Below are 20,612 nucleotides of genomic sequence, written 5' to 3' on the forward strand. Positions count from 1 at the left end.
ATCAAACCTGACCTCATGACTTGGGCCACTGGGGAAGCTATTCCAAAGGACTCCTATGCTGTCTATTCATCTAAAAATGTTAACTTTCCAGGCGCCTGGGTGGCTCAGTCACTTAAGCGACTGCCTTCGGCTCCGGTCATGATCCCAGGGTCCTGGGATCGAGCCCTGCATCGGGCTCCATGCTCAGCAGGGAGCCTGCTTCTCCCTCTCCCTCTGCCTGCCGCTCTGCCTACTTGTGCTCTCTCTCTATCTTTCTGTCAAATAAATAAATAAAATCTTTTAAAAAAATGTTAACTTTCTTGTCATGTCAGTTGTTACTGTGTCATGACAAGTGGAAAAAGATGCATTCCATTCCACCGAATGCACTAAAAGTCAGGCTTGAATGCAGATTGTCAGTTTCTCGGGACGATTTGTTCTCTAAAATGACTTGTTTTATTTCAGTGCCGTACGGTAAAAATCACTATATTTGGCGATGAGGGAGTCCCAGTGCAGGTGGATGGTGAAGCATGGGTTCAGCCTCCAGGAATTATTAAAATTGTGCACAAAAACAGAGCTCAGATGCTAACAAGGGACAGGGTATGTAAAAAAGAAAAATTCTTCTAGATTTTTATCAAGCCTTTTAAAAACATTAAACTGTTCTGGGGGCACCTGGGTGGCTCGGTCGGTTAAGTGTCTGACTCTTGATCTCAGCTCAGGTCTCTATCTCAGAGTGGTGAGTTTAAGCCCTGCGTTGGACTCCACACTGGGGGTAGAGCCTACTTTAAAAAAAAATTCAGTTGTTCTGAAAAATAGAAACCAAGGAAAGATATTTAAATTGTCTCTTAAATCTGACATTTAGGTCATTGTGGTTTTAAATATGAACAAGTATTTAGTTTTTTAAAAAGTTAATAGACTACGGGCACCTGGGTGGCTCAGTCGGTTAAGTGCCAACTCTTGATTTCTGCTCAGGTCATGATCTCAAGGTTGTGAGATCTGAGCCCTGCATAGGGCTCCACACTGAGCTTCGAGCCTGTTTGGGATTCTCTCTCTTTCTCTCCCTCTCCCCCTTTCCCCACCCTGGCTCATAATGCGCACATGTGTGCACTCTCTCTCTAAAAAGAAAAAAAACTTAATAGACTACATTTTTATTATTTTTTTAGGTTTACAGAGAAATTGAGTAGAAAATACAGAGAATTCTAATTCTATTTCCACATACCTCCTTACCTCACTGACATACAGTCCCTTATTATTAACATCTTGTATTAGTGTGGTACATTTGTTATAGTTGATGAGCCAATATTGATAATTATTAATTAAAGGTCATAGTTTACTCTTCATGTTGTACATTTTATGTTTTTTTAGAAATATATAATCACTTATATCCACCATTATAGTATCATACAGGATAGTTTCACTACCCTAAAAATTCCTTGTGCTCCATCTATCCATCACTCCCTCTCTTACCTCAACCCCTATCTCCATAGTTCTGCCTTTTCCAGAATATGTTTTAATTAAGGTCACACTTACAACAAATAAGACTGCCAATACCCATCTTGTCTATGATGGGATTAAAGTACAGATTGAAGCCTAAATTGAAGCTGTCTTTCTTAAAACTTTTCAGTGATTCACTCCTCATCACTGATTACATTACTTATTTGTTATGATAACACTGGAAAATTTTAAAATAGCTTTTTTGTATCTTATGATTTCTTTAATGAAGCTTCAGATTAGGAAAAAAGCAATCGTTTCAAAGTCATTCATGTAACATTTAAATACTCTCTTATGTGGGTCTCAGAGTTCCAAACTAACAATTCCTTGCAATATTGATGTTAAATAGGCTTTTGAAAGCACTCTGAAATCTTGGGAAGATAAACAGAAGTGTGATTCCAGTAAACCAGTTCTTCGAACCCATTTGTACATCCAGCATGCCGTTGACTTGGCAACAGAAGAGGTGTCCCAAATGCAGTTATGCTCCCAGGCTGCAGAGGAGCTCATTACTAGGTATGGTGGCCCTGCTTGCTTTAGGGGAGGAGAACTCTGGTCTTGGCCAATTTTGTTTTTTAGTTTTGATACATAATGTCGGTTGTTTGGGGGTATCTAAAAGAGATGCATTTACTTTCCTTCCTCATTTGTTGCCTCATTTATGCCTCAATTAAACCCTTTCCAACACACACACACACACACACACACACACACACACCTGTGTTCTCTGCAGCACAGACCTTGGACTTCCTGAAATGCAGTAGAGAGCTTGCCTAACTTACCTACCACAACAGGGTGCTCTTTCTGTTATTGCTTATTTCCCCAGTTCTACACAGTCTTTACACTCTACTACTTATGTATATGTTACCTTATAATTATTAATTAAATTCTTCTGGAATGTAGAAGGAAATATAAATATTAACCCTGCTCCCAAGGAAATTTGTGTGGGAAAAGTCTGAGAATCAGTTTCCAAAGACATATCCAGAGATTGGGAAACCACATAGGAATTCATTTTAGTAGACAGAAAGGGAAGAGATGAAAACACAAGTTCTGGGAGTGTGAAACAGATAAAAATCACTATGACCAAGAGTAAACTTTGTTGGGGGAAGGGAGGACAACCATGGACAAGTTTCTTATCCCCTCTTCACCTAAATCTTCTCTACCAAATGGAGATAATAAGAGCTCACTCTGTAGGTCATTGTGAAGGCTAAATGAGACCACCATGTAAGAAACTTATTAGCACATCACGTCTGGCTTATTTAGTGTTCTGTGTATGGTAGCTATTCCTACCACACCTTCATCTGGTCACTGATAAAAATGTTGAAAAAGAAAAGAAGGAAAACAAAGCTCTTTAAATATTTTTGGAAACCTAGAATGTACTAGATGTTAGAGATGTGAGAGAAAAAATATGAACTCCCTACAGCTCGAGACCAACATTCAGAATTAGAATAAAGTATGATAACTGCAAGATACAGAGAAGCTTAGAAGCAAGGTAAGAAAAATGAGTAGTTAGCTAAGTGCAAGAACTTATCCACAGAGAGATTCATCTTAGGGTACTATAAACAACTTCTGTTTTTTTTGCTTCTTTTCCAGCTTTATTGAGGAATAAGTGACAAATAAAATCACTTATATATATGTACAAGGTGTACACATGATAATTTGATATATGTACACATTGTAAAACAATGACCATAATCAAGCTAATTAACAAATTATGGAAAATAGTATGGAGGTTTTTCAGAAAATTAAAAATAGAACTGCAGCATTTTCTTGAAACCAAAATATACTTTCTGTATTATCTCCCTTGAAATCAAATACACTTCCTAAATTAACTTCCTGTCAACTAACCAAATAACCTTATCAAAAAAAGGGAAGTGAAGGCTGGCCAGACTTGCTTTTGGTCAACCTAATGTGGTGCCCCATATGTGTTTTTTTTAATTTTGCAAAAGATGAAAATCAGGCTCACTCATCTATTTTCAGAACTTATTCATTCGGTAGTCAACAAATAATTTTGAGTCTTTTCTGCATGCCAACCACCATATTAAGCAGTGGGGATGCCAAAATGGCTGGGTTGTAGTCCCTTTCCTTAATTTGCTGGCAGGATAGCAGAAGGGAAACGTGTGGCCAGAGTGCTATCACAGGGCTCAGTGGGGGTGCTGTGGATACACACAGGAGGCCAAGAAAGTAAGGGAGGGCTGCCTGGAAAAGGTGATCTCTCAGCCAAGTCTTGATGGAAGAGTAAGGGAAGGAACATTCTAAACATGGGAAGAAGCCTGGGCAGAGGCCCAGAGGAGTGTGAATGAATAGTACTTTTAGGAAATCTCAGGGAACTGGGGATGGCATGGTGTATGTGAGAGAGTAGGAAATGTGGATGGAGAAGGGAAGAGGGGCCAGGTCTTACCAGGACGTTCCTGGAAGCAATGTGTAGCATTGTTTGCAAGACAGCAAAGCAAGGTTAGGGTGAACATTCTTGGAATGGTCCTGATAGGGAACAATGGATTGAGGTAGGAGAGATGGAAAGAAGAAGAGAGACTTAAGATTGATTATTATCTAAAATTGCTGAATGACCTGAATTAGAAGACAGGACGACCCTCAGGTTCTAGTGAATGGCTGGATGGATTATGGAACCTTTGATGGAACCATAGGATTCAGGAGGGAAAGTAGGTTTGAGAGGGAAAATGACAGGCTCCGTGTTGGACTTCCAGAATTTAAACTACATTAGAAATATCTAGGAGGAGGGGTACCTGGGTGGCTCAGTCAGTTAAGCATCTGACTCTTGGTTTCGGTTCACATCATGATTTCAGGGTCGTGAGATGGAGTCCCATGGCAGGCTCTGCACTCAGCCAGGAGTCTGCCTCTGCAACGCCCCCTCATGCTCACATGCTCTCTCTTTCTCTCAAATAAATAAATAAATCTTAAAAAAAAAGAAAGAAATATCTGGGAGGAAATTTTAGTAGGCAATTGGAAATATTGATCTGAAATTGATTTATTTCTTTTCCTTTTTTTGAAAATTAGAGTAACATTTACCCACCTCTATTCTTCTGATAAATAACCCATTCTTTATGATTTCTCAAGGTTATTGGTAGAAATATTGAGATGACATTTGCAAATTCCTTTGTGGCTTGGATATCAATTGTATGATCTTTAAGAATTAAGCTCTCTTCCTTTACTCTTGATTCAACAATATAGGCCTAGTCTCTTTTCTCGTTTTACCCTTTCTAATGTGAAGATCATTCTCCTTGTAGATGTCAGAAGCAAAAAGGATTTGCATAGTTTTGCCTTCTTGCTCACCCGCAAACTTTACATCATCTTCTAGCAATTGGTGGAACTTTTCCTTTTTTCTTCTTTGGCCTTAGTGAGCTCCAGGATCCTGTTTGTTCAGGATATTCTTAAATGTTTAGATTCCGGAGGACTGTGGCACAACAGACTTTGGAGCTGATAGACATAGATTCAAATCCTGGCTCTATTACTTACTAGCTTTGTATACTTACCGAATCTCTCCAGCCCTCACGCTCTTATAAAGTGGAGAAAATTAATCACAGTTACCTTTTAAGTTGTGAATATTAAATTAGATAATGTATATAAAACACTTAGTGTATATATGCTAAATATGGCAATGTTCTTCTACTACTCTGTTTTATTTGTTCCTGATTGAAGTTTCAATGAATAAAAGATTAAGTTTCTGCTCTCTACATTTGGGCCCCATCTCACTTGCCAATGATACTTCAAAATGAAGTGTTACTATATTTTGTTCTTCCAAATAGTACCTCACTGTGTTTATCTGTGATTCTAAGCCTAACTTTTCCTATAAAGATTTTTGGTTTCACATTCTTTGTTACAGTGGGGTTTGAATTTTGTAAATCTACCCTTTGTTATTCATAATTGAGTTGAACTCATTTAAAAATATCCCCTAATCTTTTTTTTTCCGACTTGTCTGATTCTTCCATTTCTACGCTTCAGAAAAATCAGCGATGCTCAAATTTTTTTTGTTCACCTGCCTCATTTTTGCTTTCAGGATCTGTGATGCAGCCACGATCCATTGTCTCTTGGAGCAAGAACTGGCCCATGCTGTGAATGCATGCTCCCACGCACTGAATAAAGCCAACCCACGCTTCCCAGAGGTGAGGAGCTAATGGTAAATTCTCATTCCACAGACTGTTATGTATTACACATATATTTCAATGCTATAACATGTGCCATGCCCTTTGAAAAAGCATTAGACAGTCTGTAGGAGTGCCTGCCAGAAGCTTATGATGAATTAGTGGCCACATTTTCATTTTTCTTTTCCTGCCATTTTTCCATTCCATTCCATTCCTTTAAAATCTCTTCATTTTTTCCCCATTTCTCTTTCAATCACTTGTCGCCTTGCCACCTTCCTTGCACTTCTTCTCCTTCGAGCTACCACCATCCCGTCTTGTTCTTTCTTTCACCTTCTCCCCTGCACCTTGATGTAGGGCAAACTACATACCATGCGTTTTATTAGAAATGTTCATTCAATGTCAAAGCTGTGTACAGAAGTTATTCTCACTTCATTTTGTTCTATGAAACTGGTAAAGTGGGTAAACTTTTTAATGTAGATGCTGCAATTTTGTAACATCTATAATTTTTTTAACGTAGGTGTTAAAAAAAGAAGGGAAAGGATACAGCTCTCTTGAAATGTGATACATGGTACAAGGCTGTAGCGTAGAGAAAACTCATAGCATTATTTCATTCTTTTAATTATTCAGTGGAAGTTACCTAAATTGATAGATAAGTGCTGCTTCCTCAAGGTAAAAGTCTAAAAAACAGCCTGGTTGGAACTTCTGGGAGTGAAAGTCAGTGGATAGAACTGATTATGATCTGATAATGCCAGATAATTAATCAGATAATTATCTGATAAGGCATAATTTTCTTTGACTGAACTGTTTTATGGGAACACGTATATGTTGTTGCAAGCCTCCACACGTTTGTATGCAGGAGAGGTGGTCCTAAGTGTGTGACTATAGTCAGGGCACGGGTGTGAAATTGTTCAATTACAATAGAATTGGGGTAGAGTTGTAAAAATATGTGTGATGTGAATTTATGGGAAGAATAAAATGTAAAGTATTTGCTGATGATTGAATCCCAACTTAATACAGAACTACTTGTCTTTGATGTGTTTTTTTTTTTTTCTAGAGTCTTACGAGAGACACTGCCACTGAAATAGCCATCAATGTGAAGGCATTATATAATGAAACAGAATCTTTACTAGTGGGCAGGGTTCCTTTGGTAAGGAAGAGATGACTGGTAACACAAGAATGACGATCCATGTGTGGGCCTCAGCTTTATTCGGGAGCATGCATTCATTCATCAGATTCTAACGCAGAAGCAGCCTCCTGGCCTCCATCCTTAGGGCTTCCCTTTTACCTGGCTTTTGCCTTCGAGAAAATGCATGGCTACACCGGGGAGTTATGGTGCGGGCTAACAGGAGTAGAGGTTTCCCCTCATAGATGCCATCAGGTTTTTGTGCAGTACTGTTCTCCCCAGTCAGCTTTGAGAGACTTGAGCCTTATGAAGTGTAGCAGGCATTCCTCAGGAACTCATTGCTTCCTAATTGCAGAGAGGTAGAGGAAATCATCGGTTTTGTTCCTGAAATTAACATTTGAAATATGATTGGTATGGTTTTTAGATTCGCTTAAAGGGCAGCACTTTCTAGACTCGCTGTTTCAAGAACTAAATTCAAGAGCTAGCCCTATCTCTAGATTAACTCAGATTGGTGCTGGAAATGAAGTTTCGGGCAGGTCTGAATTGGACCACAGTCAGTGGACCTCAAGTGCTAGAAGTCCACAGATGTCCTGTTTGGTCTGCCTGGAGTCTGCCTTGTCAGCCTTTTATTCTCTCACCAGTTTCAAACGTTCTAGAATATTGGGTCTTCTCGCCACCTAGTGTTCGATTGTGGGTTATTCACACGCGCTGCTGTAACTGTAGAAAGCCTGATGCATTACGATGCATTAGCTATCTTTTCTTCCTTGTCACGATTCTGATGAACTGATCCGTGATGATCTTACAACATTCCTCTTGACTGTAATTTTATCTCTTGCTTTGGAAAATAAAGTGGTACTAAAAGTCATAGTATCCGGCATAGTGGGAAAATAGGAGGTGTGTCACAGTCTAGCTAACAAAGTGACTGTGCTTGGAGTTTGATTGGGGTCCGGAAGGGTACCATCCTTGGAGCATCTTTTACTTTGAGAAGAGAAGCTTCAAGGATGAATGACACCCATCTCCAGAGGAAGCTGAAGTAGTACAACTTCCTTGGGGCAGGACGTGGCTGCCTATGTTATGGCCCTGAAGAAAAACTTTTAGGAAGACACATTGATTACCTTTTTTGATAAAACCAATGGAACATTTTGCCAATTCTTGGCACTTTTGTTATTAACTAGAGTCTTCTTGTTGCTCTTCTAAAATCAGTCCAGTGAAATCCAGTGAGCTGTGGCTTTGGTCCCAATTTTTATGTGAAGGACATGTATTTTTTGTCTTATTTGAAATACAAAAGGTAACTCCTGACTGACAACAACTAGAAGCATAACTTGTTCTGTGTTTCAGCTCTCTACACTGAAAGCACCCATTGAGTGTTAGTTGGTTAGTATTTATCAATTATATTATGTTCATATAGAACAACCCACACAGACTCTTAATCATTTCGATCTACTTCTGTCATTGTCTAATATGGGTGTATGGTTTAAAATGTATACCAGTGAATTTTTTCAAAACCTTTGACCATATTGATGTCAAAATACAGTGTCAGTCATATTCGAGATCAACTAAGGCTTACACTTTATTTTGCTTCTAGAATGAATATGCAATACCATTTTATCAATTTTATAAGACGTGTATTCTTAGACTCAAAGGAAAGTAGTAAATTTTACATGACAAGGTGGAGAATCTCCATATTTTTATTAACTACTAGAAATGGTAAATACCTTGAATAACCAAGGAGAAAAAAATGACCATAATAAATAACAGGAACAATTTCGCTGAACTTTCAGTTTAAAATTCTGCAAACCTGTATATAGATCCTCTACAATCTTAAAGTAATTTATGAAAGGATTGATTCTCTGGAATAGACCTTAGAAATAATCTGGTCACTTTCTATTATTTATTAAGGAAGAAACTAAGACTCCTACCATCAGTCAGCCTTCCCTTGGTTGCATAGTTAGTAACAAAGCCAGGACCAGAAGGCAGTCGCCTCCCTTCCTGTTCTACATGTAACAGTGTTTATTTCACCTTTACTATTGAATTTATAAGTGCTTTTTAATAGCTGCCTCAAATGAACGGATAATAAGTGACCGGTTAAATTCTCCTTAAAGTTTCCAAACCCTCTTCCAGATTTCAGACCATTCAGCGTTTTGCTTTTGCCCTGATTTTTACAACAGCTTTTCGTCACAAATTTTTCTGAGATTCATGGGGTTTTTTTTTCCCCCTTAAACTTATTATTTTAATTCTCCAGGAGATTTCTGTGCCAAGCAGTTCTTATGATGTGACACGTTTTTGACCAATTTTTAAAATAGTATTATTTGCTTACATAGCGGCCCATGGAAATCGGAAGGATTTTTGCCACAAAGAAGTAGAATAGTGAGATTACTTACTAGCAAGCAGGCAGACTGGGTGGATGGACGCATGGATTGGAAGGGAGGGAGAGAGGAAAGAATTTACAAAAAAAAAAAGAGAGAGAGAAAGAAAGAAAGAAAGAGAGAAAGAAAGAAAGAAAAAGAAAAAAGAGAGAGAGAAAGAAAACCACCAAAAGTGATACTTTTTTTCTGTGACATTATTAAAGTCACACTAGCTACTTATCTTATCTTTGGGAAGTACGGATAAATCTATCCAGGTTTTTCTTTTTTTTAAATAAGCTCAATAGAAAATAATCTTTTCTTTTTTTCCTATATTCCTGTATCTTACCAACAACAATAACCTAGCCTAGCCTAATAAGAGATGAGGATGTTCGTTGTCAAAATAAAATGAATTTCTCCTGTTTGAGATTGGTCACTGAGCCTTGTTTTATTTTGTGTTTTTTAAAATTTGCTGGCGAACAGCAGTTAGAATCCCCGCACGAGGAACGCGTGTCTAATGCCTTACATTCTGTGGAGGTGGAGCTGCAGAAGTTAACGGAGATCCCTTGGCTTTATTATATCTTACACCCAAACGAAGATGCGGTATGTGAAATGTGGCCTGTTTCTTTATAAATGCAGACGTTATGACAATCAAATTTGAACAAGAGATATTCAAGGGAGAATGCATTTTGAATACCACTTTCAAATGTGCTGCTCTTGAACAAGCGAGCAAAGGCTTTTCTGTGAACAAAGGTACCACACGGGAATCAGTACATTTTCAAGGAGTACGTAGCATCATGCACTTTAATTGTTAACAAGCCACGGCTTCAACGGTGTGTTGTGCTTATAACCTGTTCCTGCGTTGGCTTTAAGATCGGGGTGAGTTTTTCTTCTCCTAACGTCCTGAGCAAATTCCTTTTCTTGCCCCACTCGAACAGGAGCCCCCCATGGATTGCACCAAGAGAAACAGCAGAAGCACAGTCTTTCGTATCGTGCCAAAATTTAAAAAGGAAAAGGTTCAGAAGCAGAAGACAAGTTCACAGCCTGGTAGGTGATCTGCACTGCAAGGGAAAGTAAAACCCTGTGGAAAAGATGACTCATTAAAGCGATGTCATCGAGGCGATAAAAATGTTCTGGAATTATTTGTGGTGACCCTTGCACATTATGGAGGTAGTAAACACCATAGAATGGTTAAAATGGTGAATTTTATTTTATGCTCATTTTACCACAATAAAGCAAATCATGTCACACCTAAAGTAAGTCCCCCAACCAGTAGGAGTCTTTAGCAACGAAGCACACAAGAAAACGAGGTGGTCGCTGATGGGCTTCTACTCTGTTCAGTGGACGTCAGTGCGTCTGTTTAGATGGTCCTGTGTCCTGCGTAACAACAATTCAAGGCATCAGTGGTGTGTAACTTGTTTTTCTTCTTCAAAGTTCAAAGTCTAGCTCATTTTGATGAATGGCATGTTGAAACTTCCATTTACTCCTTTAACTTGTTAAATAATTGATTTTTCCACCTAAAGTTACGCATTGTCTTTCTCCTGTTTCAAGGACTTCCTACACCATGTCAGCCCCTCAGTCGTGACAGCCCCCAGTGACACTTGCATTCTCAAGCGAAGATTAAACTGTCTGTGGTGGTATTGGTCTGGTTCCCTTTCCCCCTTCCCCTAGGAAGTAATTTTAATGCTGCAGTGGTGCTGAGGCTCCTTCAAGTTCTGTGTAGATGGCAATAGGCGCCTTGCACGATCAAATCATTTTATAATCCTTCCAAGTGAGCTGTCTCCTTTTAAAAAAGTGATATATGACCTGATTTTTGACAATTGTAGAGCAGCCACTGAAGGGCATTTTAAAACCAAGTATGGCAAATAAATAAATTTGAATTAAGCTAATCAATGTCAAATAAAATGTATAAAACAATGATGATACATATTGAAAAGTAACAGTCCAACTCATCTTAGCAGTACTGACAGTTTTCAGAAGACATTAAGGTGAGCTAACAACACATTTAGTGCTATCATTGTCAATAATTGTGATTACGAACCGTAACAGAATCAATAAAGGCATCCCTTGAATTCAGCCAGACCTGGAGCCGACGTCTGTGTAATATTCAGAAGCCCATGTCAGATTTTCAATTTTCATCAGCACTTGTAGCTACTTCAGTTAGAACTAGTTTCATATACGGTCTAAAGGAAGTCGTCAGAGCTTATTTAGATCTTGGGCTATTTAGATTGTGTAGTTGGGGCGGCTTGGAGAGGAAATGGAGCTAAAGCTCAAGGCACGGTGCACAGCAGTGAACATCCCTGCATAGTCAGATCTCTGTGTTGATTGAGAGTCTGTAACCTGCATGGGGGAAAAAGCGAAATGGGAGTTTTGTCGAAACAACACCTTTAACCTTTCCCTTTGCTAGCACTGCCGCTGTACTCTGTTTTGCATCTTCTTTGGCCAACCTTTGCTTTGTAATGCATTGAGCATGTAGAAATTAAGGGGGTTTTGCTCTTAACTTTGGTAGTTCAAAAATGGGGCACAGAGGAAGTTGCTGCTTGGCTGGATCTGCTCAATTTGGGAGAGTACAAAGAAATCTTCATCCGTCATGACATCAGAGGGGCTGAACTTTTGCATCTGGAAAGGCGAGATCTTAAGGTATTTCCTTTGTGCTACTCTTCTGCTTTTGAAAATTTCCCAGCAAAACAGAATCCTTTCTCCTGCACCTCTTTTGTTACATGCTTATAGCTTGGCTTCTGTCCTGCAAACATGCAGTAATCTAATACGCATTGTCCTGTGGTCGGAGTTCCTTGTATGCTTTTTAAACAAGAATGTCAGCAATATTGTCCTATCAAGTATCATTCTCTGATTATTATGGCTAAAGCTTAGCATGAAGTTAGTAATTTTTTTCTCTGCATCCATTGGTATGGCTGTCCCTGTGTTAATACTTCCAAATAGCTCATGTTTCTATCAGCTCATTTTATTGGATCAGCAAGAGAGGGGATCACTGTTGCTGAAAATGACTAAAAAAAATCTAATAAAAGGTTAACAACTAAAAATTGATTCAAAATACCAATAACAAAGTTTTCCTAATATGTGGAACTAGATTAGAAACTTACAGCAGTGGCAACTGAGGGTCCTATGATGTTGTTGTGTTTCTGACTGCCCTTTCAGAGCTCACGTGAACAACTAGACCTCTCTGTGACTTACTGTTATGCTTGTATTATGCTCAAAAAGAAATTTATTATTTTCTTTAGTAAATGAAGTAAAAATTATGCTTCGCTTTTGCTAGAATGCAGCTTAGAGCCTATTTGGCATTTATTTCAGAGAAAGAAAATCATTAATTCATGGTCTGCAGCAATTCCCTTTTATTTTGGGGGATGGAGACTCAACATGGCCAAAGTAGACTATTCTATTCCAAGGTTACGCGTAGGATTTTGTCATGTTGGATTTTCTTTTTTTTGTTTTGTTTTGTTTTTTTGTTTTTTTGTTTTTGTTTTTGTTTTGTCATGTTGGATTTTCTTACCAAACACCGCCATTTTAAAATTCCAAGATTGAGTAATAAGCAAGTGACAAAGCCTTTAACATATGTTGGAGTGATCTCTTTCCTGTAGACCAAGTTCTGAATTGCACAGAATTATGATACAGTGAATTCCTAACAAATTCATGAACTGCTGTGCCTTTATCTACAAATGTGTTAGCAGAGATCTTTGCACAATTAGTGAGTAATATATAGGATTTTATAAAGCAGAGTCATACAGTTTTAGCACATTAAAAGTGGACACCCCATCTACCTAAACATTTTTAACCAGGATAATAAAACAATAGATTAATTAATTACCGCAGTTGAGAGTCCCAAATCTGGAAAATAGCAAAATATACAGGACTAGAGTTCCTAGAGTAAAGGTTGACTTCAAAACTTGGAATGAGTGCACGAAAAAATAAATGTAGGGGATCATTATATCCAACATATTTATGTAGCTTCTTATATCCTTGGCAGGCAGCAATATTCATTGAATAGCTACTGATTGATATATTCTGCCAGCCTCTCTAGGAGCTTACATTTCATTTGCCATGAATAAGCATAAATTCAAGGAAAAGACTGAATATGTGTGTATATATAATTATATATGTATATGTTATATATGTACACGCGACCATAAACATACAAATACACACACACACACACATACACAATGAGTAAAGCAAATATTTGCAGAATGGAAAAACAAAGCTCCTACACATAGGAGAGTTAGAGTGATAGGACTTGGCTGGAAGAAAGAGTATGAGTAAAAAGGAAATGGTTAAGAATTATTTTCATAAACTTTCTCTTTAGCTTTATCATGGGACTTTTTGTTTTCCTTTGTTTTTATTTTTAATGCAAATTACATCCTTTCCCTTAAAACTTTTCTTTCAGAAATTTGCATTGACATCGTCCTTTTTAACTCTTTTCGTTCTAAAACGGGGCGTGGGGGAATGAAAAAAAGGAAGATAATTTTTCGGAAGGAGCCTGCTGTAGAACAAAGCTGTGAAGGTAGCAGATGAGCTCCCCTTGATCTCTGGTTGTAGCTAGACGAGGGAGCAGACTCTTCAGAATAAAGTCTTTAAGTGTTGCTGAAGGATCACCTATTCTCTGGGTAACCTTGTCCATTCCCGTTGCTGCAAATACGGTCCATGAAGATGTCCGTGGTTCACAGGTTTGTACCTCCAGCCCTGACCTCATTTGGGAGCTTTAGGATTTTATCACCAACTCTACTTGATAGTTGCCTATCACACGGGGGAGTCAGTCTTAACATGTCAAAACCCAAACCTCTGTTCTGCGGATATCTTCGTAAAAGCACCCTTCTCTCCTTCCAGGCACTCAAGCCAGAGAAGCCCACAGTCATACTCAGCGCCTTCCTCTTCCTTATCCTGGTCCCCTAACTCATTAAGCCCATCACCGAGCCAGGTTTCTAAACTCCATCCATTTCTCTTTCTGCTTTCCACGCTCCTACCGCATGCTAGGGCACCGCTCGCCCGTGTGAGACCAGAGTTCCTAACTGGCCTTTCTGCTGCTACCCTTGCTCTCTCTAGCCCATTACCCACACGGCAACCAGAGTGATCTCTTAACATCAGATAGATCACCTTTCAGTTACTTCCCATTTTACTGGAATAGACTCGCATCTTTGGGAGGTCTACACGATTCTGCCCATTTATGGAACCTTCTGTGGAATCACTGGCCCCTCGCTGGGCTGTACCCCATCCACCCTGGCCATTGTCCATTTGCTTAAAAATACTAGACTCTTCCTCACCTTTAGAGGTGCACCCTCCTACGGTATATATCTCCCACGACCCGGCACCTGGCTTACTCCTGCTCAGACCTTGGCTCAGGTATTACTTTCTTATCAGCAAGACAACTAGAGATAGCAATGTGACAGTGTTAAGGTGGGAAAGGAAAAATATTTCTGAGGTGCTTTAGGAAATAAATAAACTGATTGCATTATTCTCCTTCCAGGAAGACCATAGGCAAATGTGAGGGACACCAAAAGACAGCGGCAAAGACGCAATGTTTTTGTTTGTGTGGTTGGTTTTTTTTTTATTTTTTTTTTCATTTGGAAAGTTGCATATGAAAGATAACTGAATATCTACAAAGCATGTCTCTGCAAAATTAGACCTGTTCATCCAAAGAAAGAAAAGGCCCATAATAAAGAATATGATAAAAATAAATTAAGAACGATATAACAGATGTCATGGCATAACTTTATCACAGCCTAACTCCTAGAAGACATGAAGGTATTGAGCTCAAGACAGAGAAATATAGCTAGAAGTTAGTGTAATTCTGTGGAAAACATTCATCTCATTACAACCAAAATGGTAATTCTGAGTAGAGTCTGCTTCTCCCAAAGAAGTTTTTATTCTTGAAAATATAACGTGCGTATGGCCTGAAATAAAATATTTAATATTAAGTGTGTTTCTTAATCAGATAATTATGTTATCACAAAGCAGAAAGAATATTAAAATATCCCACTCAAATCAAAGAATCTAAATGCAACTGTAAATGCATTTATATTTCGCAGTTCGGTAGCAGGCGCGGGCTGTCTTTCTTTAGGATTTGGCCTTGCTTTTAAGTTTGCTATGTGAGCATACACTCAGGAAACATAGTTGCCTTAAGACTGGTTATGAATAGCCTGGTGTCCTATGAGAAAATATTTTTCAGGGTCCGTTGCATATTGTAAAAATGTGACCCAGAAATTATCTCAAGCTTGACAAGAGAACTTGCTGTAGAAAGAGTATTTTCCAGAAAGATTCAAAATTGTCAGTAGCATCACTGCTATAGAATTCAGAGAGCCTGTAGAGTATATGGAAGAGAGAGCACGTGTGTGTGAGTGTGCTTACAATCGTCTGATCTATTTCACTTAAAGCTTAAAAATAAATAATGCTCTTAGCTTACGAAATGGAACAGACTTTTGGAATCTTTATCATCTCAGACACATAATTTTGTGGTACCTTATAATCCTGTTTTCGAGGCTGCTTTGGAAGCCATCTTTTTGCTAATTTTCAGATATTTCAAGCCCTCTCTTTTTTATGCAGAATTGGTTTGACTTCATGTATTAGCCAATTGATAGTGCCCATTACACTTAAACAAATTATAGGGTTCAGAGGCCTTCACCCTTTCTTTTAGTTTTTCAAGTAGTGAATGTCATGGCTTTCTTGTATGCATCTCCTTCATTCCTGCCACAAGGATTTATTTGCCGAGTACCTGCTGTGCGCACTACAGTCTGGAATCCTCCTCCATGCTGAAAGCTAAATATTGAATTCTTGGCCCTTTAAAGGAAGATGGTTCTGTAAGAAACAAGGAGGGTTCTGAGGGAAAAAGGCCACAAGTGTTCTGAGGAAAAGCATCAACCCACAGAGAGCTAGGTTGAAGTAATCTTTTATACTTCTGCCTTACCAAGTAGAACAAATATTTAAACAGTCTGCTCAAATCGAAAACTCTAAATGTAACCGGAAATGCATTGACATTCCAAATTTAGCTGGTGGCCACTGATCTCTGTCATTAGGATTAGGCTTTACTTTGAAGTTTAGTATTTTAGGACGGAAGTGCCTTCAGGCCACTTGCGGCTGCCCTGATGTCTCATGTCACTTTTCTCAGAGATCCCAAAAGGACCTGTGTTTTAAAAAAAGAAGCAGAAGTAAAAAGGAGATTTTAACTCTTGAAGAACCGCCATTGTGTATAATTTCTGAGAATGTTACATTTAAGAGTTTGTATAAGATGTGATTTTTTTTTTTTTTTTACTGGTTGGTAATGTTTCAATGTCAGGTTAGTTTCGCTTTATAAACTGATTTTCGTAGCTTATGCTTCCTAAGTCATTGAGTAGAAACTAAACTAAATGAACTGAATGCTAATTATACTGTTTGCTAGTGAAATAATTAATCCCCAGTTTTCTCTTGTCAATAAACTTCTTTCTTTTCCTTCTTTTTTTTTTCCTACCTTTTCTTTTCTTCTTTTTCTTTCTTTTCTTTCTTTCTTTTTTTTTTTAGGACCTGGGGATAACGAAAGTGGGTCATATGAAGCGAATTCTCCAGGGAATTAAAGAGCTTGGAAGGAGCACTCCCCAGTCTGAGGTGTAATCATATTGGTGCTATTCCTTGGAAGGGAAGTAATTGCTACTTAATGCAAAGCTCTTAGAAGCAATTGTCTGTTTCTGTACTTTTCTGCCTAGAAAAGCAAGCACCAGGGAAGCACCTCTATGGCTTGATATTTTGCTGTGGGTGAAAATTTTCATTTGAGGTATTAGAAAATATTTTTGTGCCAAATAATACATTCCACAAAGCCATTTCCTTATTGTGCAAACTTGACATGTTCAAATATGCTCATATTAGTAAGAAGGTAGGAAGAATCCGAGACAATTGCATTGTCTGAAAGGTGGAAACGTTTACTTACGTTTGACTTTCCTTAAACCTGGTCAGATGGAATGTTCTTACTATGTGACTGCATAACAATATGTGGCTAAAACTTCTTAGGTTTCATTATTGGAGGCATTGGCTTCTTCCTTAAAGTCACTGGTTAGGAGACTAAGATATAAATTAGGTTGTGTTTTGAATGTTAGATTGGGTGTCACCTCAGATTCCTAGCATTCATTGGTCATAGAAAATGGTTGAAACCCCTCAAATATTATGAATGAATGCAAATCTTAATGCACGACATTCCTGCCTGAATGGTCTTTCTTTTTCTTGCATGTCACATGTAATCTCGTAAAACTTAGCTTTCATGTCAGTTTTAATGGAATTTAATTTATTACTACCGAAGTACCCTTTTGTTGGTTCAAGGCACTTTTCTGTTCTTTGATGTGGGACTTTGGATAGATGCTGTATCTAAGAATTTGTGACCATATGTCTGTGCCATAATCAACAAATGATACACATTTTATGCAAGTCAATTTGATGTCACTCTATATCATCAACAGTAGACGTGCGCATTAAGAAAATCTCTGGATATTTTTATAAAATTACATGTTCTGTTGCCGAACAAAACTTATTATAGCTTCCCAAACCAAAATTCCCACATTTTGTGGGGTTTTTTTGCTTTACTTTAGTATTTATTTAATACTCTGTTTGCATTTATAATATAGTGGGCTGTTGACATCCAGGAGTTTCCCCAAGGTCTCAGCTGGGATTTGTATACTGATTGGTCACCCAGACTTACCCACTTAGCTGGAGTGACTACTGACACAACTTCTCAACAAGAAATTTAAATTTTTAAATTTTTTCTTAAGGGCTTTATATTATTATTATTATTATTATCTCACTTAATTCTTATATCAGGTAGATATTATTTTCCTTTTTCTAAACCACTATACTTCAGTGTAAGCTTATTAGGAGTTAACATTACAATTACCAAATCTTTGAAAGCCAAAGGCATGTGTTAAAAAGTCACAAAAATATCCTTAAACAATCTTTCTTTAGACATTATGTACCAAAAATTAATTATAATATTTAAAAATCTATTATATAAGAGAAGAAAACAGGGTATTGACCCAGTGGTGACAATTTTCATGAAGTAGCCTTCTAAGTAGGTGCTCAATAGATACACATACACACACGTATACATACACACTTGTGTGTGTCTATACACATATACATGTACATTCACACTTACATATGCATAATCTTGAAATATACTCTCATTGATATTTTCTAGACAATTATTTGCCAAATGCTTAATGAGAAATATTAGTGGGAAAGCATTTAAAATGAACATTGTCAGACATATAATTTAATTATAGCAAAGGAGTTTAAATATTTGACACTTTATTCTTATTCATAAATTGGGTATTTAACTACTAGGAAAAAAGAAACCACAAAATTTGGATATCTTAAAAATAAATGAGCCTGATGAGTTCCTGACCAAATGTGTCTGACTATATATTTTACCTGTCTAAGTTGTGAATAAATAGAAATTTTCCAAAGGGAATTATATCCACTAGTGTGAAAGAGTCAAAAGCTACTCACTTCATATTGGAATGTTACCTACACTTATGAAATCAAAGGGCTTCTTTTCCAGTCCCTTTATAGTCCCCACCTCCCCATCCCCTGCAAGGGGTCCTGCTTTTCCAGGCATTTCCCTATAGAATTAAAAGAGAGATGCCAGCCTCTCTTTGGAACTCAGCTGTGAGATCACAGATCCCTGATCAGCTCGGCCAAAAAAAGAAAGGTAGGGGCAAAGAGGCAAGGAACTCTAGAGAAGAATTAGCTAATATAAAAATCTTTATTGATTTCCGTTCGCCCAAAATACCCCTTTGCCACTGGAAAAGGTCTAAGCTATTACATGTTCAGAATTTGAGAGTAAGATGTGAACGATTAAATTTTTTGTTTGATGTTGGTCTTTTTACTCCTAGGTAATAACTCTTACCTATGCTGTAAAACCTCCATTAATGGACTCTTTGGTTAACTAGCATTTTCTTGCAGATGGCTTTTGGATGAGGGAAATCCTTTAAAATGACAATTTTGCTCTCTTTTTTGTCGTTGTTAAATAAGAGCAATTTTTCCTGTATGCTTTGCCTGTGCGTGGCTGGTGTGGACCCAGATGACCTTACTCACGTCTGCTTGCCAAGATGGTGTCCTCAGAGCCTCCTCAGGCGCTTGTCAGCGTCACAGAGGAGCAGCTCCTTAGAGTTGATGGGGCCTCGAATAAAAAGTAGGAAGAGCTGCTCTCTGGAATCTGATCACAGCTCAGGGGAGTGCAGGTGGGGCCTTTGTACCTTGATCCATTCCTAAACTGAGGTGAGAAGCTTAAACCTGCTCCGGATTGCCAGCTTTAATTGCACCGTCCTGCCGCTAGGCTCTCCCACACCTGGATAATTTGGGAGGGGTGAAGGGGAATCAGAGCCCAGCCAACATCCATTCCCCTACAGTCTTATTCTCCTGAGGAAGAATTTGTTTTATATATATATATATTTTTTTTTTTTTTTAAAGATTTTTCTTTTAAAGATTTTACTTATTCATTTGACAGAGAGAGACACAGCAAGAGAGGGAACACAAGCAGGGGGAGTGGGAGAGGGAGAAGCAGGCTTCCCGCTGAGCAGGGAGCCTGATGCGGGACTCGATCCCAGGACCCTGGGATCACGACCTGAGCAGACGCTTAACCACTGAGCCACCCAGGCACTCCTAAGATTTTATTTTTAAGTAATGTCCACACCTAACGTGGGGCTTGAACTCACAACCCCAAGACCAAGAGTCCCATGCTCTGCTGACTGAGCCAGCCAGGTGCCCCAGAACTTGTGTTTCAAGGAGGAAGGGGAGAGGGTCAGACCTAAGTAAAATTTTAAAGTATTCCATTTTTCCCTTCAGTATTATCCCACCTCCCTTTGTGAGTTCCCTTCCGGCCTCCTGGCTTCCCATCTCCCACATGCCCAATACCGTGATGGTTGCTCAAATCCTCACTGCCATGTGTGACCCTATCTTCATCAACTCTCCTTCTGCAAAAGGACTCCTTTCACCTCTCCCTACTTAAGTGCCCATTATGGGTCATCTAAGCAAAGTGTTAGGAAGAAAACAATTTAAAGAAACTAATTTTAGGGGCACCTGGGTGGCTCAGTCGTTGGGCGTCTGCCTTCGGCTCGGTCATGATCCTGGGATTCTGGGATCGAGCCCCACATCGGGCTCCCTGCTCGGCGGGAAGCCTGCTTCTCCCTCTCCCTCTCCCCCTGCTTGTGTTCCCTCTCTCGCTGTGTCCCTCTCTGTCAAATAAATAAATAAATCTTTAAAAAAAAAAACAAAACTAATTTTACAGTTTGCATTGTATAAAAGGAAACCTGCTAATCTAAATAAATTGGTGGGTTAGATACTTTGGGGACTGTGATATAGATTGCTCTGGCTGAGAAGAGACGACCTGTGAATGTCTAGACCCATGCTGTCCGATATTGTAGGGACTAGCCACATGTGGCTATTTAAATTTACATTGATTTAATTAGAAAGTTAGTTTCCCAAGCGCACTAGCCACATTTCAAGTGCTCAGTAACTATAGTAGACGGTACAGATGTTGAACATTTCCATCATTGCAAAAATTCTACTGGACAACACTGGTCTAGATCATCGATACTCAAATGTGGTCCATGGACCAGC

The 20,612-nt window shown here is 38.6% G+C and overlaps 1 protein-coding gene across 5 annotated transcripts in view; it reads left to right on the forward strand.

The window, feature by feature from the left end:
• DGKH (diacylglycerol kinase eta) overlaps positions 1 to 19,415 on the forward strand; it is a 169,146-nt gene extending 149,731 nt beyond the window's left edge. For 3 of the 5 annotated variants that reach the window (XM_032402940.1, XM_032402941.1, XM_032402944.1), the window contains 8 exons: positions 442 to 576; positions 1,817 to 1,980; positions 5,477 to 5,582; positions 6,616 to 6,708; positions 9,510 to 9,629; positions 9,965 to 10,073; positions 11,536 to 11,666; positions 16,530 to 19,415. In XM_032402940.1, coding sequence (XP_032258831.1) covers positions 442 to 576; positions 1,817 to 1,980; positions 5,477 to 5,582; positions 6,616 to 6,708; positions 9,510 to 9,629; positions 9,965 to 10,073; positions 11,536 to 11,666; positions 16,530 to 16,619 — 948 coding nt within the window. In that variant the 3' untranslated portion in view covers positions 16,620 to 19,415. The remainder of the gene's footprint in view (positions 1 to 441; positions 577 to 1,816; positions 1,981 to 5,476; positions 5,583 to 6,615; positions 6,709 to 9,509; positions 9,630 to 9,964; positions 10,074 to 11,535; positions 11,667 to 16,529) is intronic. The other 2 variants (XM_032402942.1, XM_032402943.1) reach the window with 2 other exon arrangements.
• Positions 19,416 to 20,612: the final 1,197 nt, after the last annotated feature.

Source organism: Phoca vitulina, unplaced genomic scaffold, assembly GCF_004348235.1.
Source record: "Phoca vitulina isolate PV1807 unplaced genomic scaffold, GSC_HSeal_1.0 scaffold5, whole genome shotgun sequence".
In the NCBI taxonomy this organism is placed as follows: domain Eukaryota; kingdom Metazoa; phylum Chordata; class Mammalia; order Carnivora; family Phocidae; genus Phoca; species Phoca vitulina.